This window comes from Engraulis encrasicolus, chromosome 6 (genome assembly GCF_034702125.1).
Source record: "Engraulis encrasicolus isolate BLACKSEA-1 chromosome 6, IST_EnEncr_1.0, whole genome shotgun sequence".
In the NCBI taxonomy this organism is placed as follows: Eukaryota; Metazoa; Chordata; class Actinopteri; order Clupeiformes; family Engraulidae; genus Engraulis; species Engraulis encrasicolus.
In genome coordinates this window covers 21,867,912-21,888,470 of record NC_085862.1, presented here as the reverse complement: position 1 = coordinate 21,888,470, position 20,559 = coordinate 21,867,912, and the positions used below count along the sequence as shown (strand labels likewise).

At 42.4% G+C, this 20,559-nt stretch overlaps 1 protein-coding gene across 1 annotated transcript in view; it reads left to right on the top strand.

The window, feature by feature from the left end:
• The first annotated feature begins 4,416 nt into the window (after positions 1-4,416).
• evi5b (ecotropic viral integration site 5b) overlaps positions 4,417-20,559 on the top strand; it is a 116,354-nt gene continuing 100,211 nt past the window's right edge. Inside the window, exon 1 of the mRNA XM_063200919.1 lies at positions 4,417-4,517. Within this exon, the coding sequence (XP_063056989.1) occupies positions 4,473-4,517 (45 nt within the window). The 5' untranslated portion in view covers positions 4,417-4,472. The remainder of the gene's footprint in view (positions 4,518-20,559) is intronic.

The following is a 20,559-nucleotide window of genomic DNA, read 5'->3' as shown; positions in this document are numbered from 1 at the left end:
ATGTCTCTTCTCTGGGTGCACTTATGGTAGTCTGTGTATAGGCTACATCTGCATGAATTTACACCCCATCATGACAGAAGTATTAAAACAAACAGAGCGTCCTTGGCGGAGGTCTGCACTCTCTGAGTGCATTTGTAGTTTTCTATGTCCTATATACACTGGAAGACACAATCTTTCAGTATAGTTGTGTTATTGTGCCGCCATATAGAGTAAATACATTTGATTGATTTGATTGAATATTATATAGGCCTATGCACAGTATGCTTTCTAAGAGCTGTGTGTTTTCAGATTTGTGTGTTCATGTGAAGACTCCACAGGGCCTCAGTGTGTCTCTCTTCTCAACACCAACTAACTCTTGTGTCCCTCTCTGGTCTTGTGTGTCAGTACCAGGAACTCCCTAAGCTGTTCCGTGGGCTGGTCCACCGCTGCTGGCTGTTGCTGGTCCTATTTCGTAAGTTGATGGTGGGCTGGTCCACCGCTGCTGGCTGTTGCTGGTCCTATTTCGTAAGTTGATGATGGACAGTCCAGTCACTGTTGGTGCTGGTCATGTTTCATTCAGAGACTGGACCACCTGTCGAATCTCTTCGCCTGATGCCCAGATGGCCTCCTGAGAGTTCTTCTTGTGGCGGGAGGCGAGGCAGACCGAGGCGCAGGTGAAGACGTCGCCACGCTGGTCGTAGTTCCCCACACAGTGGTGGACCAGAGAGGGACACAAGAGTTAGTTGGTGTTGAGGAGAGAGTCACACTGAGGCCCTGTGGAGTCTTCACATGAACACACAAACCTGAACACACACAGCTCTTAGAAAGCATACTGTACAACTATATATAATATTCAATCAAATGTATTTACTGTATAGCAGCAAAATAATATGATGTATAGAATCAAAAAGGTGAAAAGTGTGCATTATATTTTTGAAGGGAGATCTTTGATTATTGCCACATAGTAAGGACAAATTGCATTCTCTACTGTTTTAACAGTTTAGCTCCATCATAACCAGCAGGTGATAGAATGACCGGCCTTTGGTCAAGACCTGTCACACTGTAAGCACTAGGGATGGCACAAACCGCACCGAAAACCGAAACCGTACAATTCACACACATACCGAACCGAACCGTGCAATCCGTCGCAAACCGCAATTCATGTGCTGCCCAGAAAAATATGTAAAACAGACATTCTAGGAGTATCTTATCCAGTCTCTCTGATTAAAACATTATCGTATAAGATCAATCAGAGGATGACACAATTAAAATCACACCATTTTCAAATTATGAGCCTATACAATAAGCCTATTATAAGCCTATACATCACTTTTTAACTGCAGTTATATAAATATTGTTTAATATTCCCAGTGCATCATTTATGATGAACAAAAAAAAGAACCGTAGAGAACCGAAAACCGTGACCTTGACACCGTGATATGAACCGAACCGTGAATTTTGTGAACAGTACCACCCCTAGTAAGCACTACAGGAAGGAAAACATGACGAAGAATACACCCACCATTTAAGCTGTTGAAATCATGTCCAAGATAGGAATGAACAGTTTTTATATAAAATCATCTCATCAGTTAATGTGATGAACTGTTAAGTGCTGTCCTTTGTTTAGTTTTTAGTCGTCTTTGACATTTGCTGCCTTTGCTGTGGGCAGTCATGGGTAAGCGGTTAGGGCGTCAGACTTGTAGCCCAAAGGTTGCCGGTTTGATTCCCGACCCGCCAGGTTGGTGGGGGTAGTAATCAACCAGTGCTCTCCCCCATCCCCCTCCATGACTGAGGTACCCTGAGCATGGCATCGTCCCGCCGCACTGCTCCCCAGGGGCGCCACTGAGGGCTGCCCCCTTGCACGGGTGAGGCATGAATACAATTTCATTGTGTGCAGTGTTCACTTGTGTGCTGTGGAGTGCTGTGTCACAATGACAATGGGAGTTGGAGTTTCCCAACTCTGTCCCCGTCCCAACTCTTTTGAGACATGTTATTTTTTCATATTCATGAATATCCCTCAAAACAATAATGTTGGTCAGTTTTGATGGCTGATATGTTTTCTCCATCTAATGTAAGAATCAGATGTTTTGAAAATGACAGTATTTTGTTATTATTCATACTTAACCTAGTGTCCCAACTTCAATGGAGTTGGGGTTTGTATGTGCTGTCCCATAGTGCTGTCCCACATTCAACATTGGGAGGGAGGGAGACAGCCTTATGAAGGCCACTACCATCCAAGCTCTCTACTATACTAGCCTATTTGAATAAGACCGTTTGAATTATGCACAAGCACGCACAGCCCATATCAACCACCTAAAGGTAAAACGTTGTGGATTATTGTCTCCAACAAGTATGATGTGCCTTTTGGAGTTGCTCAGGGTAGTTGCTTGGGCCCTCTCCTCTTCTCTCTCTATATGTTGCCCCTGGGCTCCATCATCAGAGAGCACAATGTTGATTTTCATAGCTATGCCGATGACACTCAACTATATATCTCTGTCGAGCCTAGCCAAACCACTGCCATTCATGCCTTGACTAAATGCATGTCTGCCATTACAGATTGGATGAACAGTAACTTCCTAAAATTAAATGAAGATAAAACTGAAGTGTTGCTCATTGGGCCTAAGAAAAAACGTGCAAAACTCCACTCAAGCCTAGGTGACCTAAGCATACACATTAAAGATAAGGTTACTAGCCTAGGTGTGGTCATAGACTCGGATTTGAGCTTTGAGCCTCACATCAACAAGATAACAAAGTCTGCTTTTTTCCATCTTAGAAATGTCAACAAAGTGCGCGGCTTGGCCCCCCGACAAGACGCTGAGAAACTTATTCATGCCTTTGTCACCAGTAGGATAGACTACTGCAATGCTCTTTTCTCTGGTCTCCCAAAAAAATTAATTGACAAATTGCAACTCATTCAAAATTCTGCGGCAAGAATCCTAACAAGAACCAGAATGAGAGAGCACATCTCTCCTGTCTTGGCAGACCTGCACTGGTTACCTGTCTCATACAGAATCGACTTTAAGATTCTGCTCACAGTATTTAAAGCATTAAATGGACTTGCCCCTAGCTATATCTCAGACATGCTCTCTTTTTATGCCCCTGCTCGAGCTCTCAGGTCCACTGATGCCAAGCTGCTAAGGACCCCCACCCCCCCGCAGAAGAAGATCGGCGACGCCGCGTTTGCCTGCTATGCGCCCAAGAGATGGAACACCCTCCCCATCGAGATCCGATCAGCCACCTCCGTCGACTCCTTTAAGAAGCAGCTGAAGACCCACCTCTTCATCCTTGCCAACTCCTAGCTGCCAAGACGTCATAGTGTCCCAGCCGCCGCAGCGCCCTTACTACTCGCAATCCAGCCCTGGCAGGGGGCTCCCCTAGGTGGCCGCTGGTCTCTGCCTGAGGTTTCTTCCTGACTACAGGGGGTCTTTTTTTTCTCAGACCTCACTGAGCTTTTTTTCCCCCTCACAAACTATGAATCAAGCGAAAGGGAGTTTTTCCTCACCCCTGATGCCACCAGGGGCCGCACCTGAGCGCCCAATCTCTGTGTGACTATCTATGACTTATGATAGGCCCAGCCACTATGGACCTTACACATCTAAGAATCCTGGTCCTAACCTACGTTGACCTTATGACTCTACATTCTCTGTCTATCTCTTCTTCCTCTGCCTTCCTGCTTTTTCTGCCTCTCCTCTATACCTCTCCATTTAAATCTATCTCTCCTCTCCTTTTAAATCTATCTCTAACAATGTTTTTTCCCATTTGTTAAGCACTTTGAGTTACATGCCTTGTATGACACAGTGCTATACAAATACAATTATTATTATTATTATTTAATGTTGGCCTATGCAAAACAGCAAAATGGGTGAAAGCAAGTTACACAGGCCTACAGTGGAAAAATTAAAACAGATATTGTCAGACAGTCTGACCACTCCAATTTTATGAGTGTGCATGGTCTGAATTTCTTTCTTTCTTTCTTTCTTTCTTTCTTTCTTTCTTTCTTTCTTTCTTTCTTTCTTTCTTTCTTTCTTTCTTTCTTTCTAAAAGTCTTTGCCTAGAATCGCTGAAAATGAAATACCCTATAATAATAGGCAATAACCTACAAAGTATAACATAAAATAGCCAAATGTTTAACATGGACCCAAACAGAAATATCTTGTGTGAGGGCCTATTGTTTCCTTATTTTTCTTTCACTTTAGTGTAAGTTCACTGTCAGAACTTGCTTTGTGTGAGAGACAGTGTCCTCTCCCTTTGTTCCCCTGTACTTTTAATAGGCCTAGCTTTAGTGTGAAACTGAATAGATTTTTTTACGTAAGCAAAACCAATGCGTCATTTATCCTACTCTGTCTTCACTGAGGGCGTGTCGTAGCCTACAACAGAAATATGAACCGCATGCACCAAGGATTCATGCAAAACCTGAAAAGTGAGTGGCACTAGCCGGGAAGTCAGGTCAGGGTAATCCAATTGTGTGTCTATTCCAAAACTGTAGCCTATGTATGTATGGAGTAGGATACATAACATTTTCTGATGGCCAGCAGGTGGTAAGTTAAATATATGAATTATTTTGTCAATGTCAACTTCTAAGGTTGGAAAGTGTAGTCGGTTGTCTCTTTCAAAGTTCAACTCACCTTGGACTTCCTTAACTGTGTCCTGAATAAACTTCTCGGCTAGTTCTCCTCTCATCTAGGCTATTTTTAAAGTACACTTTGAAACGTGCGGTGATCAAATGTGTATTACTATTATTATTATTATTATTATTATTATTATTATTATTATTATTATTATTATTATTATTATTATGACATGGGGATTTTTTTTCTCACACCTTCATGTGAATGTTACTTTTTAACAGCAGGTGGCAGCATGAGTAAGCCTGCTGCTCAGGTTGCATTTACTATGGCAAGCCTTTTTTGTGTTTGAAACCAACTAATTCAACGTGTGTCATCTGCCATTTGGATTTCCAGAACGTGTGACAAACTTATGTATTCCTACTTGACTCATTTTTTCTGCATGATTTACTTTTGATGTACTGTAGAATTCATAGAAATTAGAATTAAGATTAAGAATAAGTCTGGTAGCGTGTTCGTCATCATTTCGTAGGCTATGTTGGTTAGGGAGAACTGTTGTTAAAAGAAACAACAACTATTTATAACAAAAACGCCAATGGTTTTGTTGATAGAATAAGAAAAAAAAAATCTGCTGTAGGCCTATATCTCCGCCAGACTTCTGCGCTAGATCTAAGCAGAATATGAAAGCAAAACGGCTTTCCATAGAGAGCCGCCTGTGTTGGCAGCACGAGCAGCTAGACTCCAGTCGGTGGCAGCTTTTCTCTGTTATGGACGCGAAACTCGCCGGATAGAGCTAATGCCTTCTTGGGTGTAAATCCAGATAGAGTGGAAATTAACCAGTACCCCCGGTGTCGAACTTTGTATCCACCTCTGGTCATCTGCGAGAAGATAATGTTCGTGTACTTTGCTCTATGGGAAGTTAATATTTAAATTCTGGGACTGTAAAGACTTCCAAGGTAATGTTTTTTTTTTCTTCGCAGTTCTGGGTGAAGGACGTCAGCTAGCTTTGAGAGTCTTGTGTAGCGCATATAGTTTCACGCTCTTTGTTAACTTAACGTCTTCCAAGCTGTAGATGTGAATGGTTCCACGCCTAAATAACGACACGAATGTAGCATGTGGCAAATTAGTCTTGTTATTGTATAGTTTGTCAGACAGCTAACCAGCTATGTTAGCCCAAAAAGATACTGTTGTAGTTGGCTGACTAGCTGGTTAGGTATCCCCCTTCCAACATTATCCTAGCCCGCAAGCTAGCAGGACACCACTGCAAGTACCTGTTTGATAATCTTGTTTTAGTGTCGATCATAGCTTGCTTTATATGTTTTCAGGGTGATGTTACAAATGAAACCTTCAACGTTTACGAAACTGTTGATGATATGCACGCGTAGCGTCATTCTTTATATGTTTGCTTACCAGCCATCTGTTACTTCTTATGTTTTCAACCACTACTGTCCATACAGAAATGTGTGCAAACTGGTCAGTTGATGAGTTGTGAAGACGTATGAATTTCATTGGTACTTACTCATCGTTTAAGCAAGTACCACATTCAGGTGGTTGTTTTTAAACGTTTAGGTGTTGTGTTTGTTATCCAAATCTCATGTGCAACATCTGCAAGATTCAGTGCCTGTTCTGGTGGTGAATGTCAACACACTGCACGGTTGCAGAGTAAGTGTTTTTGTTATTAATTTTCCTAGGTGGCGGACTGAATTGTGTTGACACATTCGTACCAAGTACATATTGTACTGACCAACAATGCCGTAAACCACCAATGGCCATGCGATGCTGTAACCTGCTGAATGGTTAATGTGGTGGTGGCATAGTAATTATATTGCAGCGGGTTCATTGTATGTGGCGGCTTTCTCAAACTCAGTGTTGGACAGTTCTGACGTGGTATTAAGAAATGTCGACACCCAAAATCAACACAGGGTGTTGGAAATAATGCACTGCTATGTTCATGCAAATGTTTCAAAGAATGGAATAAGCTTAGTATACTGTGCTCTCTCTCTCTCTCTCTCTCTCTCTCTCTCTCTCTCTCTCTCTCTCTCTCTCTCTCTCTCTCTCTCTCTCTCTCTCTCTCTCTCTCTCTCTCTCTCTCTCTCTCTCTCACACACACACACACACACCATATGAAGACATAGTATCTGGTCTTTATGCTAAAGAGGTGTTCTCTTGCTTGGCTGTTTTCTCTCTGAAGGTCCTCAAGTAGTAGTACAATGCAGTCTTGATTTATCGGAATTTGATTCAAAGCAACTTTTAGCAATGCAATGTAAAACTATGAGCAAAAGACTATCACACGGTCTGGCTGACTGACTGGGCATGCTCAGTGATGTAACAGTAACACAGACATGTGTTAACCTGCTGTGAATAACAGGAATCATATCTCTCTCTCTCTCTCTCTCTCTCTCTCTCTCTCTCTCTCTCTCTCTCTCTCTCTCTCTCTCTCTCTCTCTCTGTTGTCGGTGGTTGTGAGGCACGTGCCTGGCTGGATCTCCCCTTATGGCTTTGCTGTGATTACAGCAGATCCAATTGGGTGTGCGCTGATCCACTTTAGTCCTGAGCCAACTCACTCTCTCTCTATTTTCTTTCTTTCTCATTCTCTCTCAGTCTCTCTCTTTCTGACAGTGCAGGACAGGACAACAGCACTACTTAACGCACAACTCTCTGTTGGCCAGGTCACCCTCTGGGCAGCACTACGTAGTCAATTTGCTCAGGTGCTGCACATGCGTGTGTGTGAGTCTGTATTTGTTTGTTTGTGTGCGTTTGTAGCACATGGTTTTGAAAGTGGAGTGGGGCCTGGGGGCTCACTATTAGCTCACCATGTGGAGTAGAAGTGGCATGTGGGAAAGTTATTCATTATCAAGCACATTAATGCTTCTTGCAGTTTGGAAATGTAAACACAACACTCTACAGCACCCCCTCCACTAAACACAGGCGTGGGCGCGCACACACACACACACACACACACACACACACACACACACACACACACACACACACACACACACACACACACACACACACACACACACCGCTCCCTTTTCCTCAATCTGTTTTTGTCTCCCTGAGCCAAACTCTCACACACAAACACAGAGCACAGAGTTCAAAACAAAGGTGTTTCCATCACAGTCACATTTGCGCTCTTGCACACTTCGGTTAATTATGAATCTGAATCGCAGGCTACATTTTAGTCAAATCACATACTGTTCCATCGTCGCCCTTGGCTTTTTGGCACTGCATTCCAGCTTTACACCCCCTTTCCCCAACCTTAACTCTCCCTCCACGCTCCCTGCCTCAGCATGTACCCCACACCACAGACCCATTCTCAATCCACAGAGTGTCGTTCCTTTAGCTGAGAGTTGCGAGCCCAGGATAAACATATCAGAGAACTGGCAGGATGCGAACAGACAGGGTGGATGGTTAAGGAGGAAGACAGACTCTGCAGAGAGGATTTGGTGAAAGACATGGAGATGGTGCGAAATGCTCGAAAGCAGCACTCGGAGAGCGCAGGCCTCTGGCAAGGTGATCCGGATCTCTGCCATAATGTAATCGGTTGCTTCTTAGTTGGCACACTCTCAAACTCTGTACTCTTTGTGTAATGTTGCTAATTGACAGATGGAGACAGAGTGGCTGAACCGAAAGCATAACTGCATGGAAAGAGGCATTAGAAACACTAAGGTGTGTGTGTGTGTGTGTGTGTGTGTGTGTGTGTGTGTGTGTGTGTGTGTGTGTGTGTGTGTGTGTGTGTGTGTGTGTGTGTGTGTGTGTGTGAGAGAGAGAGGTAGTCTGCCAAGCTGAAAGGGACACTGACCTGTGGAGGAAGGCGGCAGTCCTGCCTGTCTGGACGTGTCTGAAGCTGCAGACACCTCAGGGGTTGTTTATCTAGATGGCAACCCACCTTTGTTTGTCTAGATTGCCCTCACCTACGTACACCAGGATTGATCTGTGTGTGTAACACATCGCACTTGAGGAGTGAGTAGCCATGGCAACAGGCCTGGTACCAGACGGCTGCCCATGTGTTGGAATGGTAATGGTGCCATCGTGTGAATGGGAAGAGGGAGTGGTGCCATGTGTTAGTGTGGTGCTTCAGTCATGGGGGAGGATGGAGGAGAGCGCTGGTCTTTCATTCCCCTTACCCACCTGCCAGTGTGTTGAGGAGAGATGAACATCATGGGACCCTTTGGCTGCAAGTATTGACTGACTTCTTAAAGACACATGGTTGCTTCTTCTCCCTTCCCCTGTTGCTGGTGCTTGCACCCAGCAGGACGTCATGGGCTGATTTGATATCGTATTGTTGGACTAAAACAACGCTTTCAGGTGTCTTGTGCTTCCCTTTGCATACTGCTACATTTGATCTAGCACATGTCTTCCATGTCATTCAATATACAGCCACGGAAAATGTTGAGAGACCACTTCAACATTTTCAGTTTTTCTGATTTTGTTATGGTCTCTCAATATTTGCCGCGGCTGTAGATACAACGAAAGTGTATTTTGAGTTATAATACTAGGTACTCTGTTAGTACTCTTAACAGTAGAGTAGTAGTATTGTTGTAGTAAACACTAATCTAAATGCAGCATCTTGATACTTGGTTTTGGCCCCATGACTCTGCTGTGGTGCCCTAGTGGGCATGCTCCTGGTCACAGCTGATGTGTGTGTGAATCAACTCAATGAAGCTCAGTGCTGACCGAGCCCTACATACCCCACGTTTCTGGACATGGCCACCTCCTCTTCTCATTGCCGTGTGTACTGACAGATATCAGCACCACCAATGAACACTGTGCAGCACAAATCTTGGTTTGGATGGACTGGGATCCATTTTACACATTTTTGCACATGCACACTGGAATACACACGTGTATGCATACATGACCTGCAATCACTTTCTCACACACGACACTACACATCTTCCTCCCTTACTCAGTCACTCTTGAACACAAATATACACAGACACACAATCCTTCTCACTTACTCATTCATATCAACACACACACACACACACACACACACACACACACACACACACACACACACACACACACACACATGGGTGGTTGACGTTTAAAGGGGTATGCCACTATTTTGGGGCTTAAAGGGTTTATGAAACGAAAACAAACAGTCATTCCCATTAAAGCCTTGTTTTTTCTGATAGCATCGATGAGACTTTGAACCCAATCATCCTGGAGGAACTTGTGAAAATGGCAACTCAAAGTGTGAATTCTGTGAAATTTGGTGTGACTAATGAGCTGGGCTGTGACATCATAGAGGAGAGTCCCTGGTTTGCTAGTATGGCGATCTGAGAAAACAACACACATTTGATGGACCCACATCTTATAAAGGAACCAAAATTCTGATACAAACATCAGCGTGTCGAAAAACCACACATCCAACCTCATGAGAAAAAAAAAACAGCAGCACAAATCTATTTCAGAGGCACTGATACATCTGCAGAAAGTGACATGTCTGACAGGCGAAGTGACGATTGTTGACATAGCCTGACAGTTCGTTTTGTTTATGGTTACGGTTGCTAAGGGCGCTTTGCCATGACCCATAGATGACATGGCGTGTGTATTTGTTGACAAATGGGGGGCATTTTGATTCAATTGCGCGATATAGTGTGATTGAAATGCATGTAGGCTACATGCAAAAATATCATCAACTAGAGAAAAAACTGAGGTATTAGGCTGTTGGAAAAACGCCCTATATAGCCTGAGTCCTCAGCATATTTTTAGCGTTTATCATTATTATTATTTTTTGTGCTCAAAGTCACAGGCGTCGCGTGTCCCTCAGCCGGACTCTGAGGACGAGGTGTGTCCAAACGTCAGCCACACGTGCACCACAATACTAAAAACAAACAATCAACGCTTCAAAGTAGGCTTACGCTATGTGCATCTCCGTTTATTCGCTAAGCAGTAGCAGGACTTTTTCTAGGATTTTTTGGCATGAGGGAGCATCATGGCAGGTTACAGGGGGTGAAGGGGGGTGTTCCCCCCCATGAATGAGAAATTTATTAGGGGCGCTCAAATATATATATGGGTGGGAGACGTGAGGCCTTGTTTTTTCGTAACATTGGTTAAAAACCTACAAAACTTTTATTTTTCCTTTAAAAAACATGTCAATGAAAGAAGATGTGGTACATTATGTTTCATATTAGTCTTAGATGAGAAGAAACTTTTTAGATGCGTCCCACGCATCTCTATAAGAGGCTTTGGTGTCCGTCCGTCCGTCCGTCCGTCCGCCGTCCGTCCGTCCGTCCGCCCTCCCGTGATGCGTTTCTGAATTGTGATTCCCTCTTGTGATTCCCTCTTGTGTCCACAAGGTGGCAGTCGCTCAGTTTTGGCCTGGAGCTCATGCGTGCAAACCAAAACGTCTACCATAATGGTTAGCAAACCGGCTACGCAGCTGATTGATTGCATTATCTGACACAACTGCAGAAGCACAGAAGTCTGTATGCATATTCCATCCATGTGTGCCATGAAATAGGAAGGCATGAGACATTTGCAGATAGCGTTTCCTATGTACACATCTATGGCCAAGAGACCGTGCTCTTTGCCAGTGAGAAAAACATGGCGGCACTTCCTGTTGATTTTCACATGAAAGTTTTGCTTAATTTAAAGTCCCTAAGCGACTATAAATGTTGTGGCTTCCATATATTGATGTAAAAGTGCCCCACGAAGTAATGAAGCACAACAAAGTTACTCCACATTACCATTTGACCACTCGTTTTTCTATGCTAACAGGGTAGCTAATGTAGCATTGTAAATGATCCAGGGAGAAAGGGGGAAATGTTGTGATTTCAGTCCGCCTGAGGCAACGATTTTCGTGGGGAAGATGACCTGCATCTCGGTGGCATTGAACCACGCCCCCGTGCCTTATTTGGCTCGCTCAGCACGTGCGTCCTCAGTCCAATCGCAATGCTTTATTTTCCCCAGACGTTTAATCGCATTTAAGTGAAAGTGCCATGTATACACATCGCAAAATAACTCTTAATCCGATCTATTTAAATCGCATTTATTAAATCGGACTTAAAAACATCATGTACACGTAGCCAATGTCTCATTGATTAGTTTATGGAACTTACGGTTTGTCTGTTACGGTCCACGAAGACAATATCCACGTGAAAACGCAAACGCCTGCAAACCACTGTTTTGACAGAAAGACAGTTCACCTGTCGCCTACTCTGTTTTCTTCCTAAAGCGGCATTTAAAAGTATTCCATGAAATCCAACATCAACGTCACTTCAAATAGGTGACAGCATCATGCACACACATGAAATAACACTTCAGTGAGGGGGGGGACATCACTGCTCTCATATTAAAGTGAAAAGAGAATTTCACATTTTAGTTTATTTAATGTAGGCCTATGTAAAATTGCAAATAGCCTATTCATTGAAATCTGTCCAGAAAGGGTTGTAATGTTTGCCTGTTTTTTATGTTTGTAATTATTATTTTTTTTTAAATAAAAAATCGTGATTAAAAAAAAAAATAGCCTAACAAAAATAGAGATTTTATGTTAAAAAAAAATGTGATATGGGATGGACCGATGGCCCCCCTAGCTAAATTCGCCTTAGGTCCCCACATTGCTAAATGTAGTGTAAGGGATTATTTTGAAAAGACAGTAACATGTAATCAGCAATGCATTACAGTTTTTCAGTAAATTGCCCAACACTTTTGAAATCCTATGGTACTTTGTCAAATCCAGGCTTATACAGTACATGGTAGGCTTATTGATAAATTGCCTTGACAGGTTATGAGGAGGCCAAGGGGGCGTTTGGGCAAAAAAGGTTCAGAACGGGCATAGACGGACGCATCTGTTTTCCGCCTGTCGGACTTGTTTGTCAAGATTTATGTAAAGGTTTATATGTCAAATATCCTGCGGTGTGACTGTAACATTAATGAAACCTGGAATATAATATATATATAAATTAACCAACAACATTTTGAATAATGTATCAAGCATTTGGCATGATTGCATAAATATTAACTTTATATTAAGATATGTGAATGTGAAAAAAACTCAAGACAGTAATATTAACTACAAGTTCAATTTCGTATCACAAATTGCGTCCTGTGGGGTGACATGTATGTCAATGTTTGTGAATGGGCAGCTGCAAGGCCAACTACAAGGGTCTTAAAGACTGGCTCCTAACCAGTCAGTACCTCAGTTATTGGAGAGTGCTGTGGAAGTTTAAGGTGACTCTTAACCTCTTAATATGTCTTCATATTGCAATCTTTCTGTCACGCAATGCTTAGGTTCATTTTATGGTGTCCTGTGGTGTGACTGCTCTTAAAGGAGGAAAAAAGTTTTTTTATTAATGAAAACACATATTAAGATTAAACACAATATCATTATCAAGTTAGCATGAGCTCAGATGTCAGTCATGTATACAAAAGGATTAAAATGGCCATAATGCAGTGAATTCCCTGTGGTGTGACTCCATTTTCCTGCGGTGTGACATGCCTATGCAATGTGTTGATGCAAGACACATTTTCCCAAAAATGGCAAAAATAAGGTGAAATTCCACAGACCACTAAGTGCTTTATTTTTTTCATTTTTTTTCCAATTTTTATCCATAATTTTTTTCAGGAATTTGAAAAACTTTTTTTTTTTTTGGCGTTACGCCCTTAAACGTCAACCACCCATATATATATAAAAATAAAAGTATGAGGGTGCACCCACGGAGGTATGAGGGTGGAGCGCCCCTATTTCCCCGTTCAGAAAAAGCCCTGAGTAGCCCAATCTGTGAGTTGGCTGTCCTCGACTGAGAGCACCACGCTGATGTGCGGATATCCTCCCAAAACCAATTTATTGACCAGTTGAATGGCAATCAACAAAAAGTGCATATTCCGAGAGCATTCGCATCGGTTTGGCATGTAATGTGCATTACCCTTTCCTGAAAACAACATACAAAGCAGATGGACAAGGTAAAACGAGTAGCCTAAAGCAAAGCAGTGCACTCACTTCGTGCCCGAGCAGTTACAGGGGCAGTTTCAGTCTGCACGCCGGCGATGTCAATTGTTGGAACTGCTTGAGGCAATAGCATTCTCTTCAGTCCAACCATGCCCGCGACCTCCACATTTGTGGTGAAGCACAAGGGGTGGAAATGTGCCGAGCACAACAGTGACCACGAGCTTGCTTCAAAACCACGCATTGGATCCACAGAGCCCTAGCTTGATTTAGCCTTCTCCTTGTCGGCCACAGTTCCATCATTCTTCACAGAAGGGAACTTGTGCAAAGATATTCCTTCTGTCAAGTAGCCATTTTTGCAGCTGGCACCGTTCGGCCCTCCAGCAACACACTGCTTGACACTGCGCTTTGTTTTGGTACTAGCCGCCATTGATCTGAACAAGGTGGAATGAGGTGAACTCACCCCTTCTATGTCACGCATATCATTTGCATAAAATTTGCATGTCACCAAAAAAACACTTTTTGGGAACGTTTTAACATGACTTTTAGGACAAAATATCACCCAGACAATATCCCATTTTATTCACAAGGCTTAGAACTTTCAGAATCTGTCCTGGAAATGGTCAAATTCCTTTACTTTGTTTTCGTTTCATAAACACTTTAATACAGTTAAAAACGTTGGCCAAGGTTTATAAAGGTGGTAAGCTTAAAGTGTCTTATTTTTCATGTAAGCCGTTGTCTTGCTTTAAGACAAGTTAAAAGAGGGAGCATGTCGCTAAGCTAGTGACCCAGCCAACGATTTTAACTGTATTAAGCCCCAAAATATTTTTTTTTGCCATTTTGGGGAAAATGTGGCCTGCGGTGTGACATCCTTGGTGTGACATTTCTGTAAGATACAATAAAATTATTAATATTCTGCACAAACATATCCCCTATGCTCTTTATACTATTGTTCCTTTAACCCCCACCCCACACACACACTACTACCCACCCGCACCCCCACCCCCACACGCCCAGACATTGTACAGGCAGATTACTGTGATTTCACTGCATGGTTTCACTGTATTACTTGTAATAATTGTGTGAATGTGACAAATAAATCTCCTGGTATCCTTATATCCTTGCATGATACATGAAAAACAAGTAAGGATTGAGTCACACATTGCATAAGCATGTCACACCGCATGACATGAAGTCACACCACAGGAAATTCACTGCATTGTGGCCATTTTAATCCTTTTGTATACATGACTGACCTCTGAGATCATGCTAACTAGATAATGATATTGTGTTTAATCTTAATATGTGTTTTCATTTATAAAAAACTTTTTTCCCCTTCTATTAGAGCAGTCACACCACAGGACACCATGAAATTGCATTGCATTGCGTGACAGAAACATTGCAATATGCAGACATATTAAAAGGTGAAGTGTCACCTTAAACTTCCAGACCACTCTCCAATAGCTGAGGTACTGACTGTTTAGGAGCCTGTGTTTAAGACTCTTGTAGTTGGTCTTGCAGCTGCCCGTTCACCAACTTGACATACATGTCACCCCACATGACGCAATTTGTGTTACAAAATGGAACTTGTAGTTAATATTACTGTCTTGAATTTTTTTCACATTCACATATCTTAATATGAAGTTAATATTTATGCAATCATGCCAAATGCTTCATACATTATTCAAAATGCTGTTGGCTTTATTGACATTTGTTTTTAAGAGGAAAAATAATAGGTTTTTAACCAATGTTACGAAAAAACAAGGCGTCACGTTTCCCACCCAACATACACACACACACACACACACACACACACACACACTTCTGCACGGCAGTGGAGTGTGTGTCGGAAGTGAATGGCTCATTGAAATTCTGAGTTCCTCTTCATTCCTTCATTCCTCCACATCTGAAAGGAGCCGAGCGGAGAGCGCTGACGGCAAATATGTGTCAGACAGGATAAATGGGAGGAGAGAGAGAGAGAGAGAGAGAGAGAGAGAGAGACTAGTAAAAAGTGCTGTGTTGCAAGCCATCCTCTATCGCTTGGTATAATTTCCCCCAGAAATGACTCTCCAGTCCTCCCCTCTCTAAGGAAACTCAGCGGTATGGGAAATAGATTATTAGTTGGTACAGCAGGCCCCCCTTGACACTGTAGCGGTGTGCATATTATTTCAGATCTTGTGTGTATTTGTGTCTGTAGTGTTTGTGTATTATAGGCCCACAGAGCTTAGATATCGGCCAGCTTACTTTTATCCCTGCTTTAGTTTCTGGCTTTTTGGGCAAGAACACATACTGTACACAGTTACACGCACACCATACAGAAACCCCACACAAACATAGCAAGAGCAGAGGAGGAAATACCATGGCTGGTTTCCCTTCAGAGTTTGTGTTTGGGTGGCAGACCCATAGACTTAGTGTACGATGCGTGTGCAGCCGCACACACACACACACACACACACACACACACACACACACACACACACACACACACACACACACACACACACACACACACACACACACACACACACACACACACACACACACACACACACAACGGTGGTGCCTTGGCGAGAGTTGGTGTTTGGGTGGCAGAGCCACAGTGGGCATGACGACAGGCAGTAATCTCTGCAGCTCAGTCAACGTTCTTATCCATCCTTCACCATCACCTGGTTGTCCATGTTGTCCTGTTGGCTGTCCACTCCGTTCTTCCCCAACAATGTCTTCCTGACCCAGTCAGGGACCCCTCTCTTTCTTCAGAAACACGTCCACCAAAGACCAGCGAAAATAGCAGTTTCTTAGAGCACTTTCTTTGCCGCAGAGCTCAGCCACTGTTTCCTTCTATTCTGAAAAAATGTTGTATGTGTGTCAGCCTGTCTGCCTTTGTGTCTGCCTGCCTGTCTATCTGTCTCTGCCTGCCTGCCTGTCTGTCTTTTGTAAGTTCCCCCTTGTGGGCCGCCATGGGTTGAGAGGAGCGGGGAACTAGATTTATAGTTCTTACATAACCGGCACCAGAGCCATCTGGGCTAAGCAGGAGTGTGTGTGTGTGTGCCTGCGTGTGTCACTCTACGCGTGTATAGCGTTTGTGTGCATTTGCACAAGTGTTGGAGAGAATAAGGTATATGCCCCAACCCTAGCGATCTTGGTTCTTTTTTTATATTTGTTTATTTTCTTTTTTGTATTGGGTCATTTCACGTGAAATCAAACACTTTGGGACCCGACCGACACAGATTTCAATCATACTTGCTGTGCCTGTTTAGTAGCAAGGTAGCACCCCAGAACTAGATTTGTGTGAACTAAGGATAGACCGATATATATATCGGTCCGATATCGGGGCGATATTTGCATTTTTTAAGGGTATCGGTATCGGCCGATACTCGTGTGGTTTTGGCCGATACGCAATATTTATTATTTTATGTCATTCTGGTTTTTTTAAAAGCACCATGACACTTTATTTTTTTATTACTTGATTGTTAGACATTACTTGATTGTTAGAGTGGGTGTTTAAATGTTACAAGTTCTACCTCAATTTGATAATGTTAAAGGAATGTTATTTTTAACTTGAGACCTGGAATATTTGTCATTTTTGTAACTTTTTTTTTTAAAACCCATATCGGCCCCAAATATCGGGTATCGGAAATCGGGTATCGGCCAAGGGTGATGAAAAAAAGATCGGTATGGCATCGGCCATTAAAAAACCTGTATCGGTCGACCCCTAGTGTGAACCAGTATTAAAGGAGAAACAGACTAGCAAAGGTTTACATATGAGGGTAGGACACTATGCACTATCAATTTGAAATTTTTCAATTTATGATCATTCATATTCTGAGGGTTGTTGTATTCCATGCTGTTTGTGTAACTTGTAGAGCCAGAAAAAAACCTTTCAAACAACACCACGGACATCTTTTTGTGACTTACACTGACTGATATAATCAAGGCTGAATGTATAGTGTCCTACCTTCATATGTAAACCTTTGCTAGTCTGTTTCTCCCTTAATATTGGTGTCAGATTCACACAAATCCAGTTATGGGGTGCTACCTTGCTACTAAACAGGCACAGCAAGTATGATTGAAATCTGTGTCGGTCGGGTCCCAAAGTGTCTGATTTCATGTGAAATGACCCTATTGTTTTGGTCCAGTAAAACCCATCTCATGTATGTGTATACATACTTCTCCATGTACTGTACGAGACCTAGGGTATTTTGAAAGGCGTCACATGTTGTTAATAACTTTTTTGAGCTCACAGTGAGGCTAGAAAAGTGTGAATGAGGTAAGTTAGCCCCAATGGGTGAAATGGGCCACTGGGATGTCTAAACTTGCGATTGTGGCTGCATCACCGCTTTGGTTAGCCATGTGGCCCTCGCCCTTAACCTTAACCACCTCATCCATCATTCATCACGACCACCACAGCCTCAATTAAGTTCATGTTGTATTTTTATGTTTTGTCATCCACGCTAACTACTCCTGTATTAGCACTTGCTTGGCATTCTAGGGATGCTGATGTGGCTGCTCTGCCGGTGCCATTAGAGAATATGTGTATGAGTGACAGTCTAGGAATCTCCTGCTCCCTGATCTGCTGCTGGGAGCCCAGCCAACCCCACATTACTGCTGGAACTCTGCGTCTGTAACTAATTAGACGAAATGACGTCATGTGATGATTGCGTGTGTGTTGACTTGTATGGTATGTCTTTTTTATGTCATCGGCATGGTGGCTTCATACTCGTGTGTCCTCCTCTGCAGACCCAAGTCTGGCTAGAGCAGTGGAGATGGGAAGTGAATAGGGATGGCACAAACCGCACCGAAAACCGAAACCGTACAATTCACACACATACCGAACCGAACCGTGCAATCCGTCGCAAACCGCAATTCATGTACTGCCCAGAAAAATATGTAAAACAGACATTCTAGGAGTATCTTATCCAGTCTCTCTGATTAAAACATTAGTGTATAAGACCAATCAGAAGATGACACAATTAAAATCGCACCATTTTCACATTATGAGCCTATACAATAAGCCTATTATAAGCCTATACATCACTTTATAACTGCAGTTATATAAATATTGTTTAATATTCCCAGTGCATCATTTATCATGAACTAAAAAAAAAGAACCGTAGAGAACCGAAAACCGTGACCTTGACACCGTGATATGAACCGAACCGTGAATTTTGTGAACCGTACCACCCCTAGAAGTGAAAGCATGCTTCTTGATGCTGTGTTGCCTCATAGTTGTGGTGTGTGTTGAGGAACAAGGCCTTCTGCTGAGGAATAAGGCCTTCTGTTGTGTTATGGGTGGTTGTTGTAACAGAAGACAGATGGAGCAAATATCATTGAATCATTTAAGGCCAGTGTCAGGTGTGCTTGTGTGCGTGCGTGCGTCTGTGCTGCCGGGTGTGTGTGCAAGCGCCGCCATGTGTTGTTTTTTTTTTTCCACGGAGCTTCTTTTCTAAACTTCTTGCCACCAAAATTGTGACCGAGTCTTACTCTCAGTAACATCATAGCAGTGTTGCTATGCTCTAGTTGAGTCTTGAGCATCTTGTAGTTGAACCTTTTCAAGAATGAATGGGCCTGCTGGCAGACCCATCTGCACAAGGTGGCTACAGGGTTTAGTCAAGCTGCTAAAGGTGTTCTTCACACACAGCAAGTGCTTTAACCCAGTAACCTCTCTACACACACCTGCACGCACACACACACACAGCTGCTATCATGCCACATCTGCTGCCCGTAACTACTTCCTGGCTCATTCATCTGGATTATCCCGGCGTGATGTCTGCTCACTCGTGGCTCACATGGCTGTGGAGCCCCCATGGCCGTGGAGCCCCCCATGTAAATGGGTGGTTGACGTTTAAGGGCGTAACACAATTAAAAAAAAAAAGTTATTCCAATTCCTGAAAAAATGTATGGAAAAAATTGGAAAAAAATAAAGCACTTAAGTGGTCCGTGAAATTTCGCCTAATTTTTGCCATTTTTGGGAAAATGTGTCCTGCATCAACACATTGCATAGGCATGTAGTCCGGGAGCCGTGGGGTTGAACCCAGATTTCTTTGATAAAGTTTTTTTTTTTGCTTTATCTGATAGATTTTAGGCAAGTCTTCAAGATTTCAGACGATGCCCGGTGATATCCCTTGAGCATTTCCAGATTTTGAGCCTTTATTGTCCCATAAATGCAAATTATGACAAAAAAACTAAAGACACCTAATTTTACTGTGAATAATGTTACAAAATGTACCAAATTGCTTATATTACCTGAAAAACATTCACATTGGACTGCCTTAACACTGCCCTTATTGAAACAAACTCAATATGGGGTAATAATTAACCCTTTCATAACAGCAATCCCACAAATAAGGCGAGACACTGTAGGTGAATATGGTATTTTTTTTAACTTGCAGATATCGATATGAAACTTCATCAGATGATTACTCGTATGAATTGGAGAAAAAAATGTATTACAAGTTTTCTATATTTTATGTTTAAATATGCTAATTAGGCTATTATCTAATTAAATATGCACTAATTTGCATATATTTTGATGCAATGAATCTGACCACCTGAAAATGCCAGCTTCAAAATTCCTTTTTTATTTTGTTAATATCGTACATACAAGAATATTTACTGTGGTTAATTGTGGCTATCTCCTTTTGTTATCCAGGTACAGAGAAAATACTGCTAATAACCTTAAAAAATGCGATTTTGGCCTATTTTTATGCATTTAGTTATATAAATCAGGTCATGAATGTCAAATCAAGAAATGCCTCAGTAAAAACATTCACAACATTGCTTAGAATAAGACTGTAAAGTATGGAACGGATTGTGCATTATGAGATCCTGCATAACATCACATCATGACAACATACATGACAACATCGCCGGTAGGTAGCCTACCACAAATAGCCAACATAAAAGAACCCCCCCCCCCCAAAAAAAAAAAAAAAAAATGGAGAGTGTGGGGGTAACTGGTGAGCAGTCGTTGGCTGTTCCAAAAGATGAGTAAAGAAATGACATACATCCAGTGTATCCAGACTGGTATTGAATGATCACTTAAATCCATAAAGCCATCAAATAAGATCTGTACATGCATTTAAATTTACACAGAAAGACCTATATACACTGCAACAT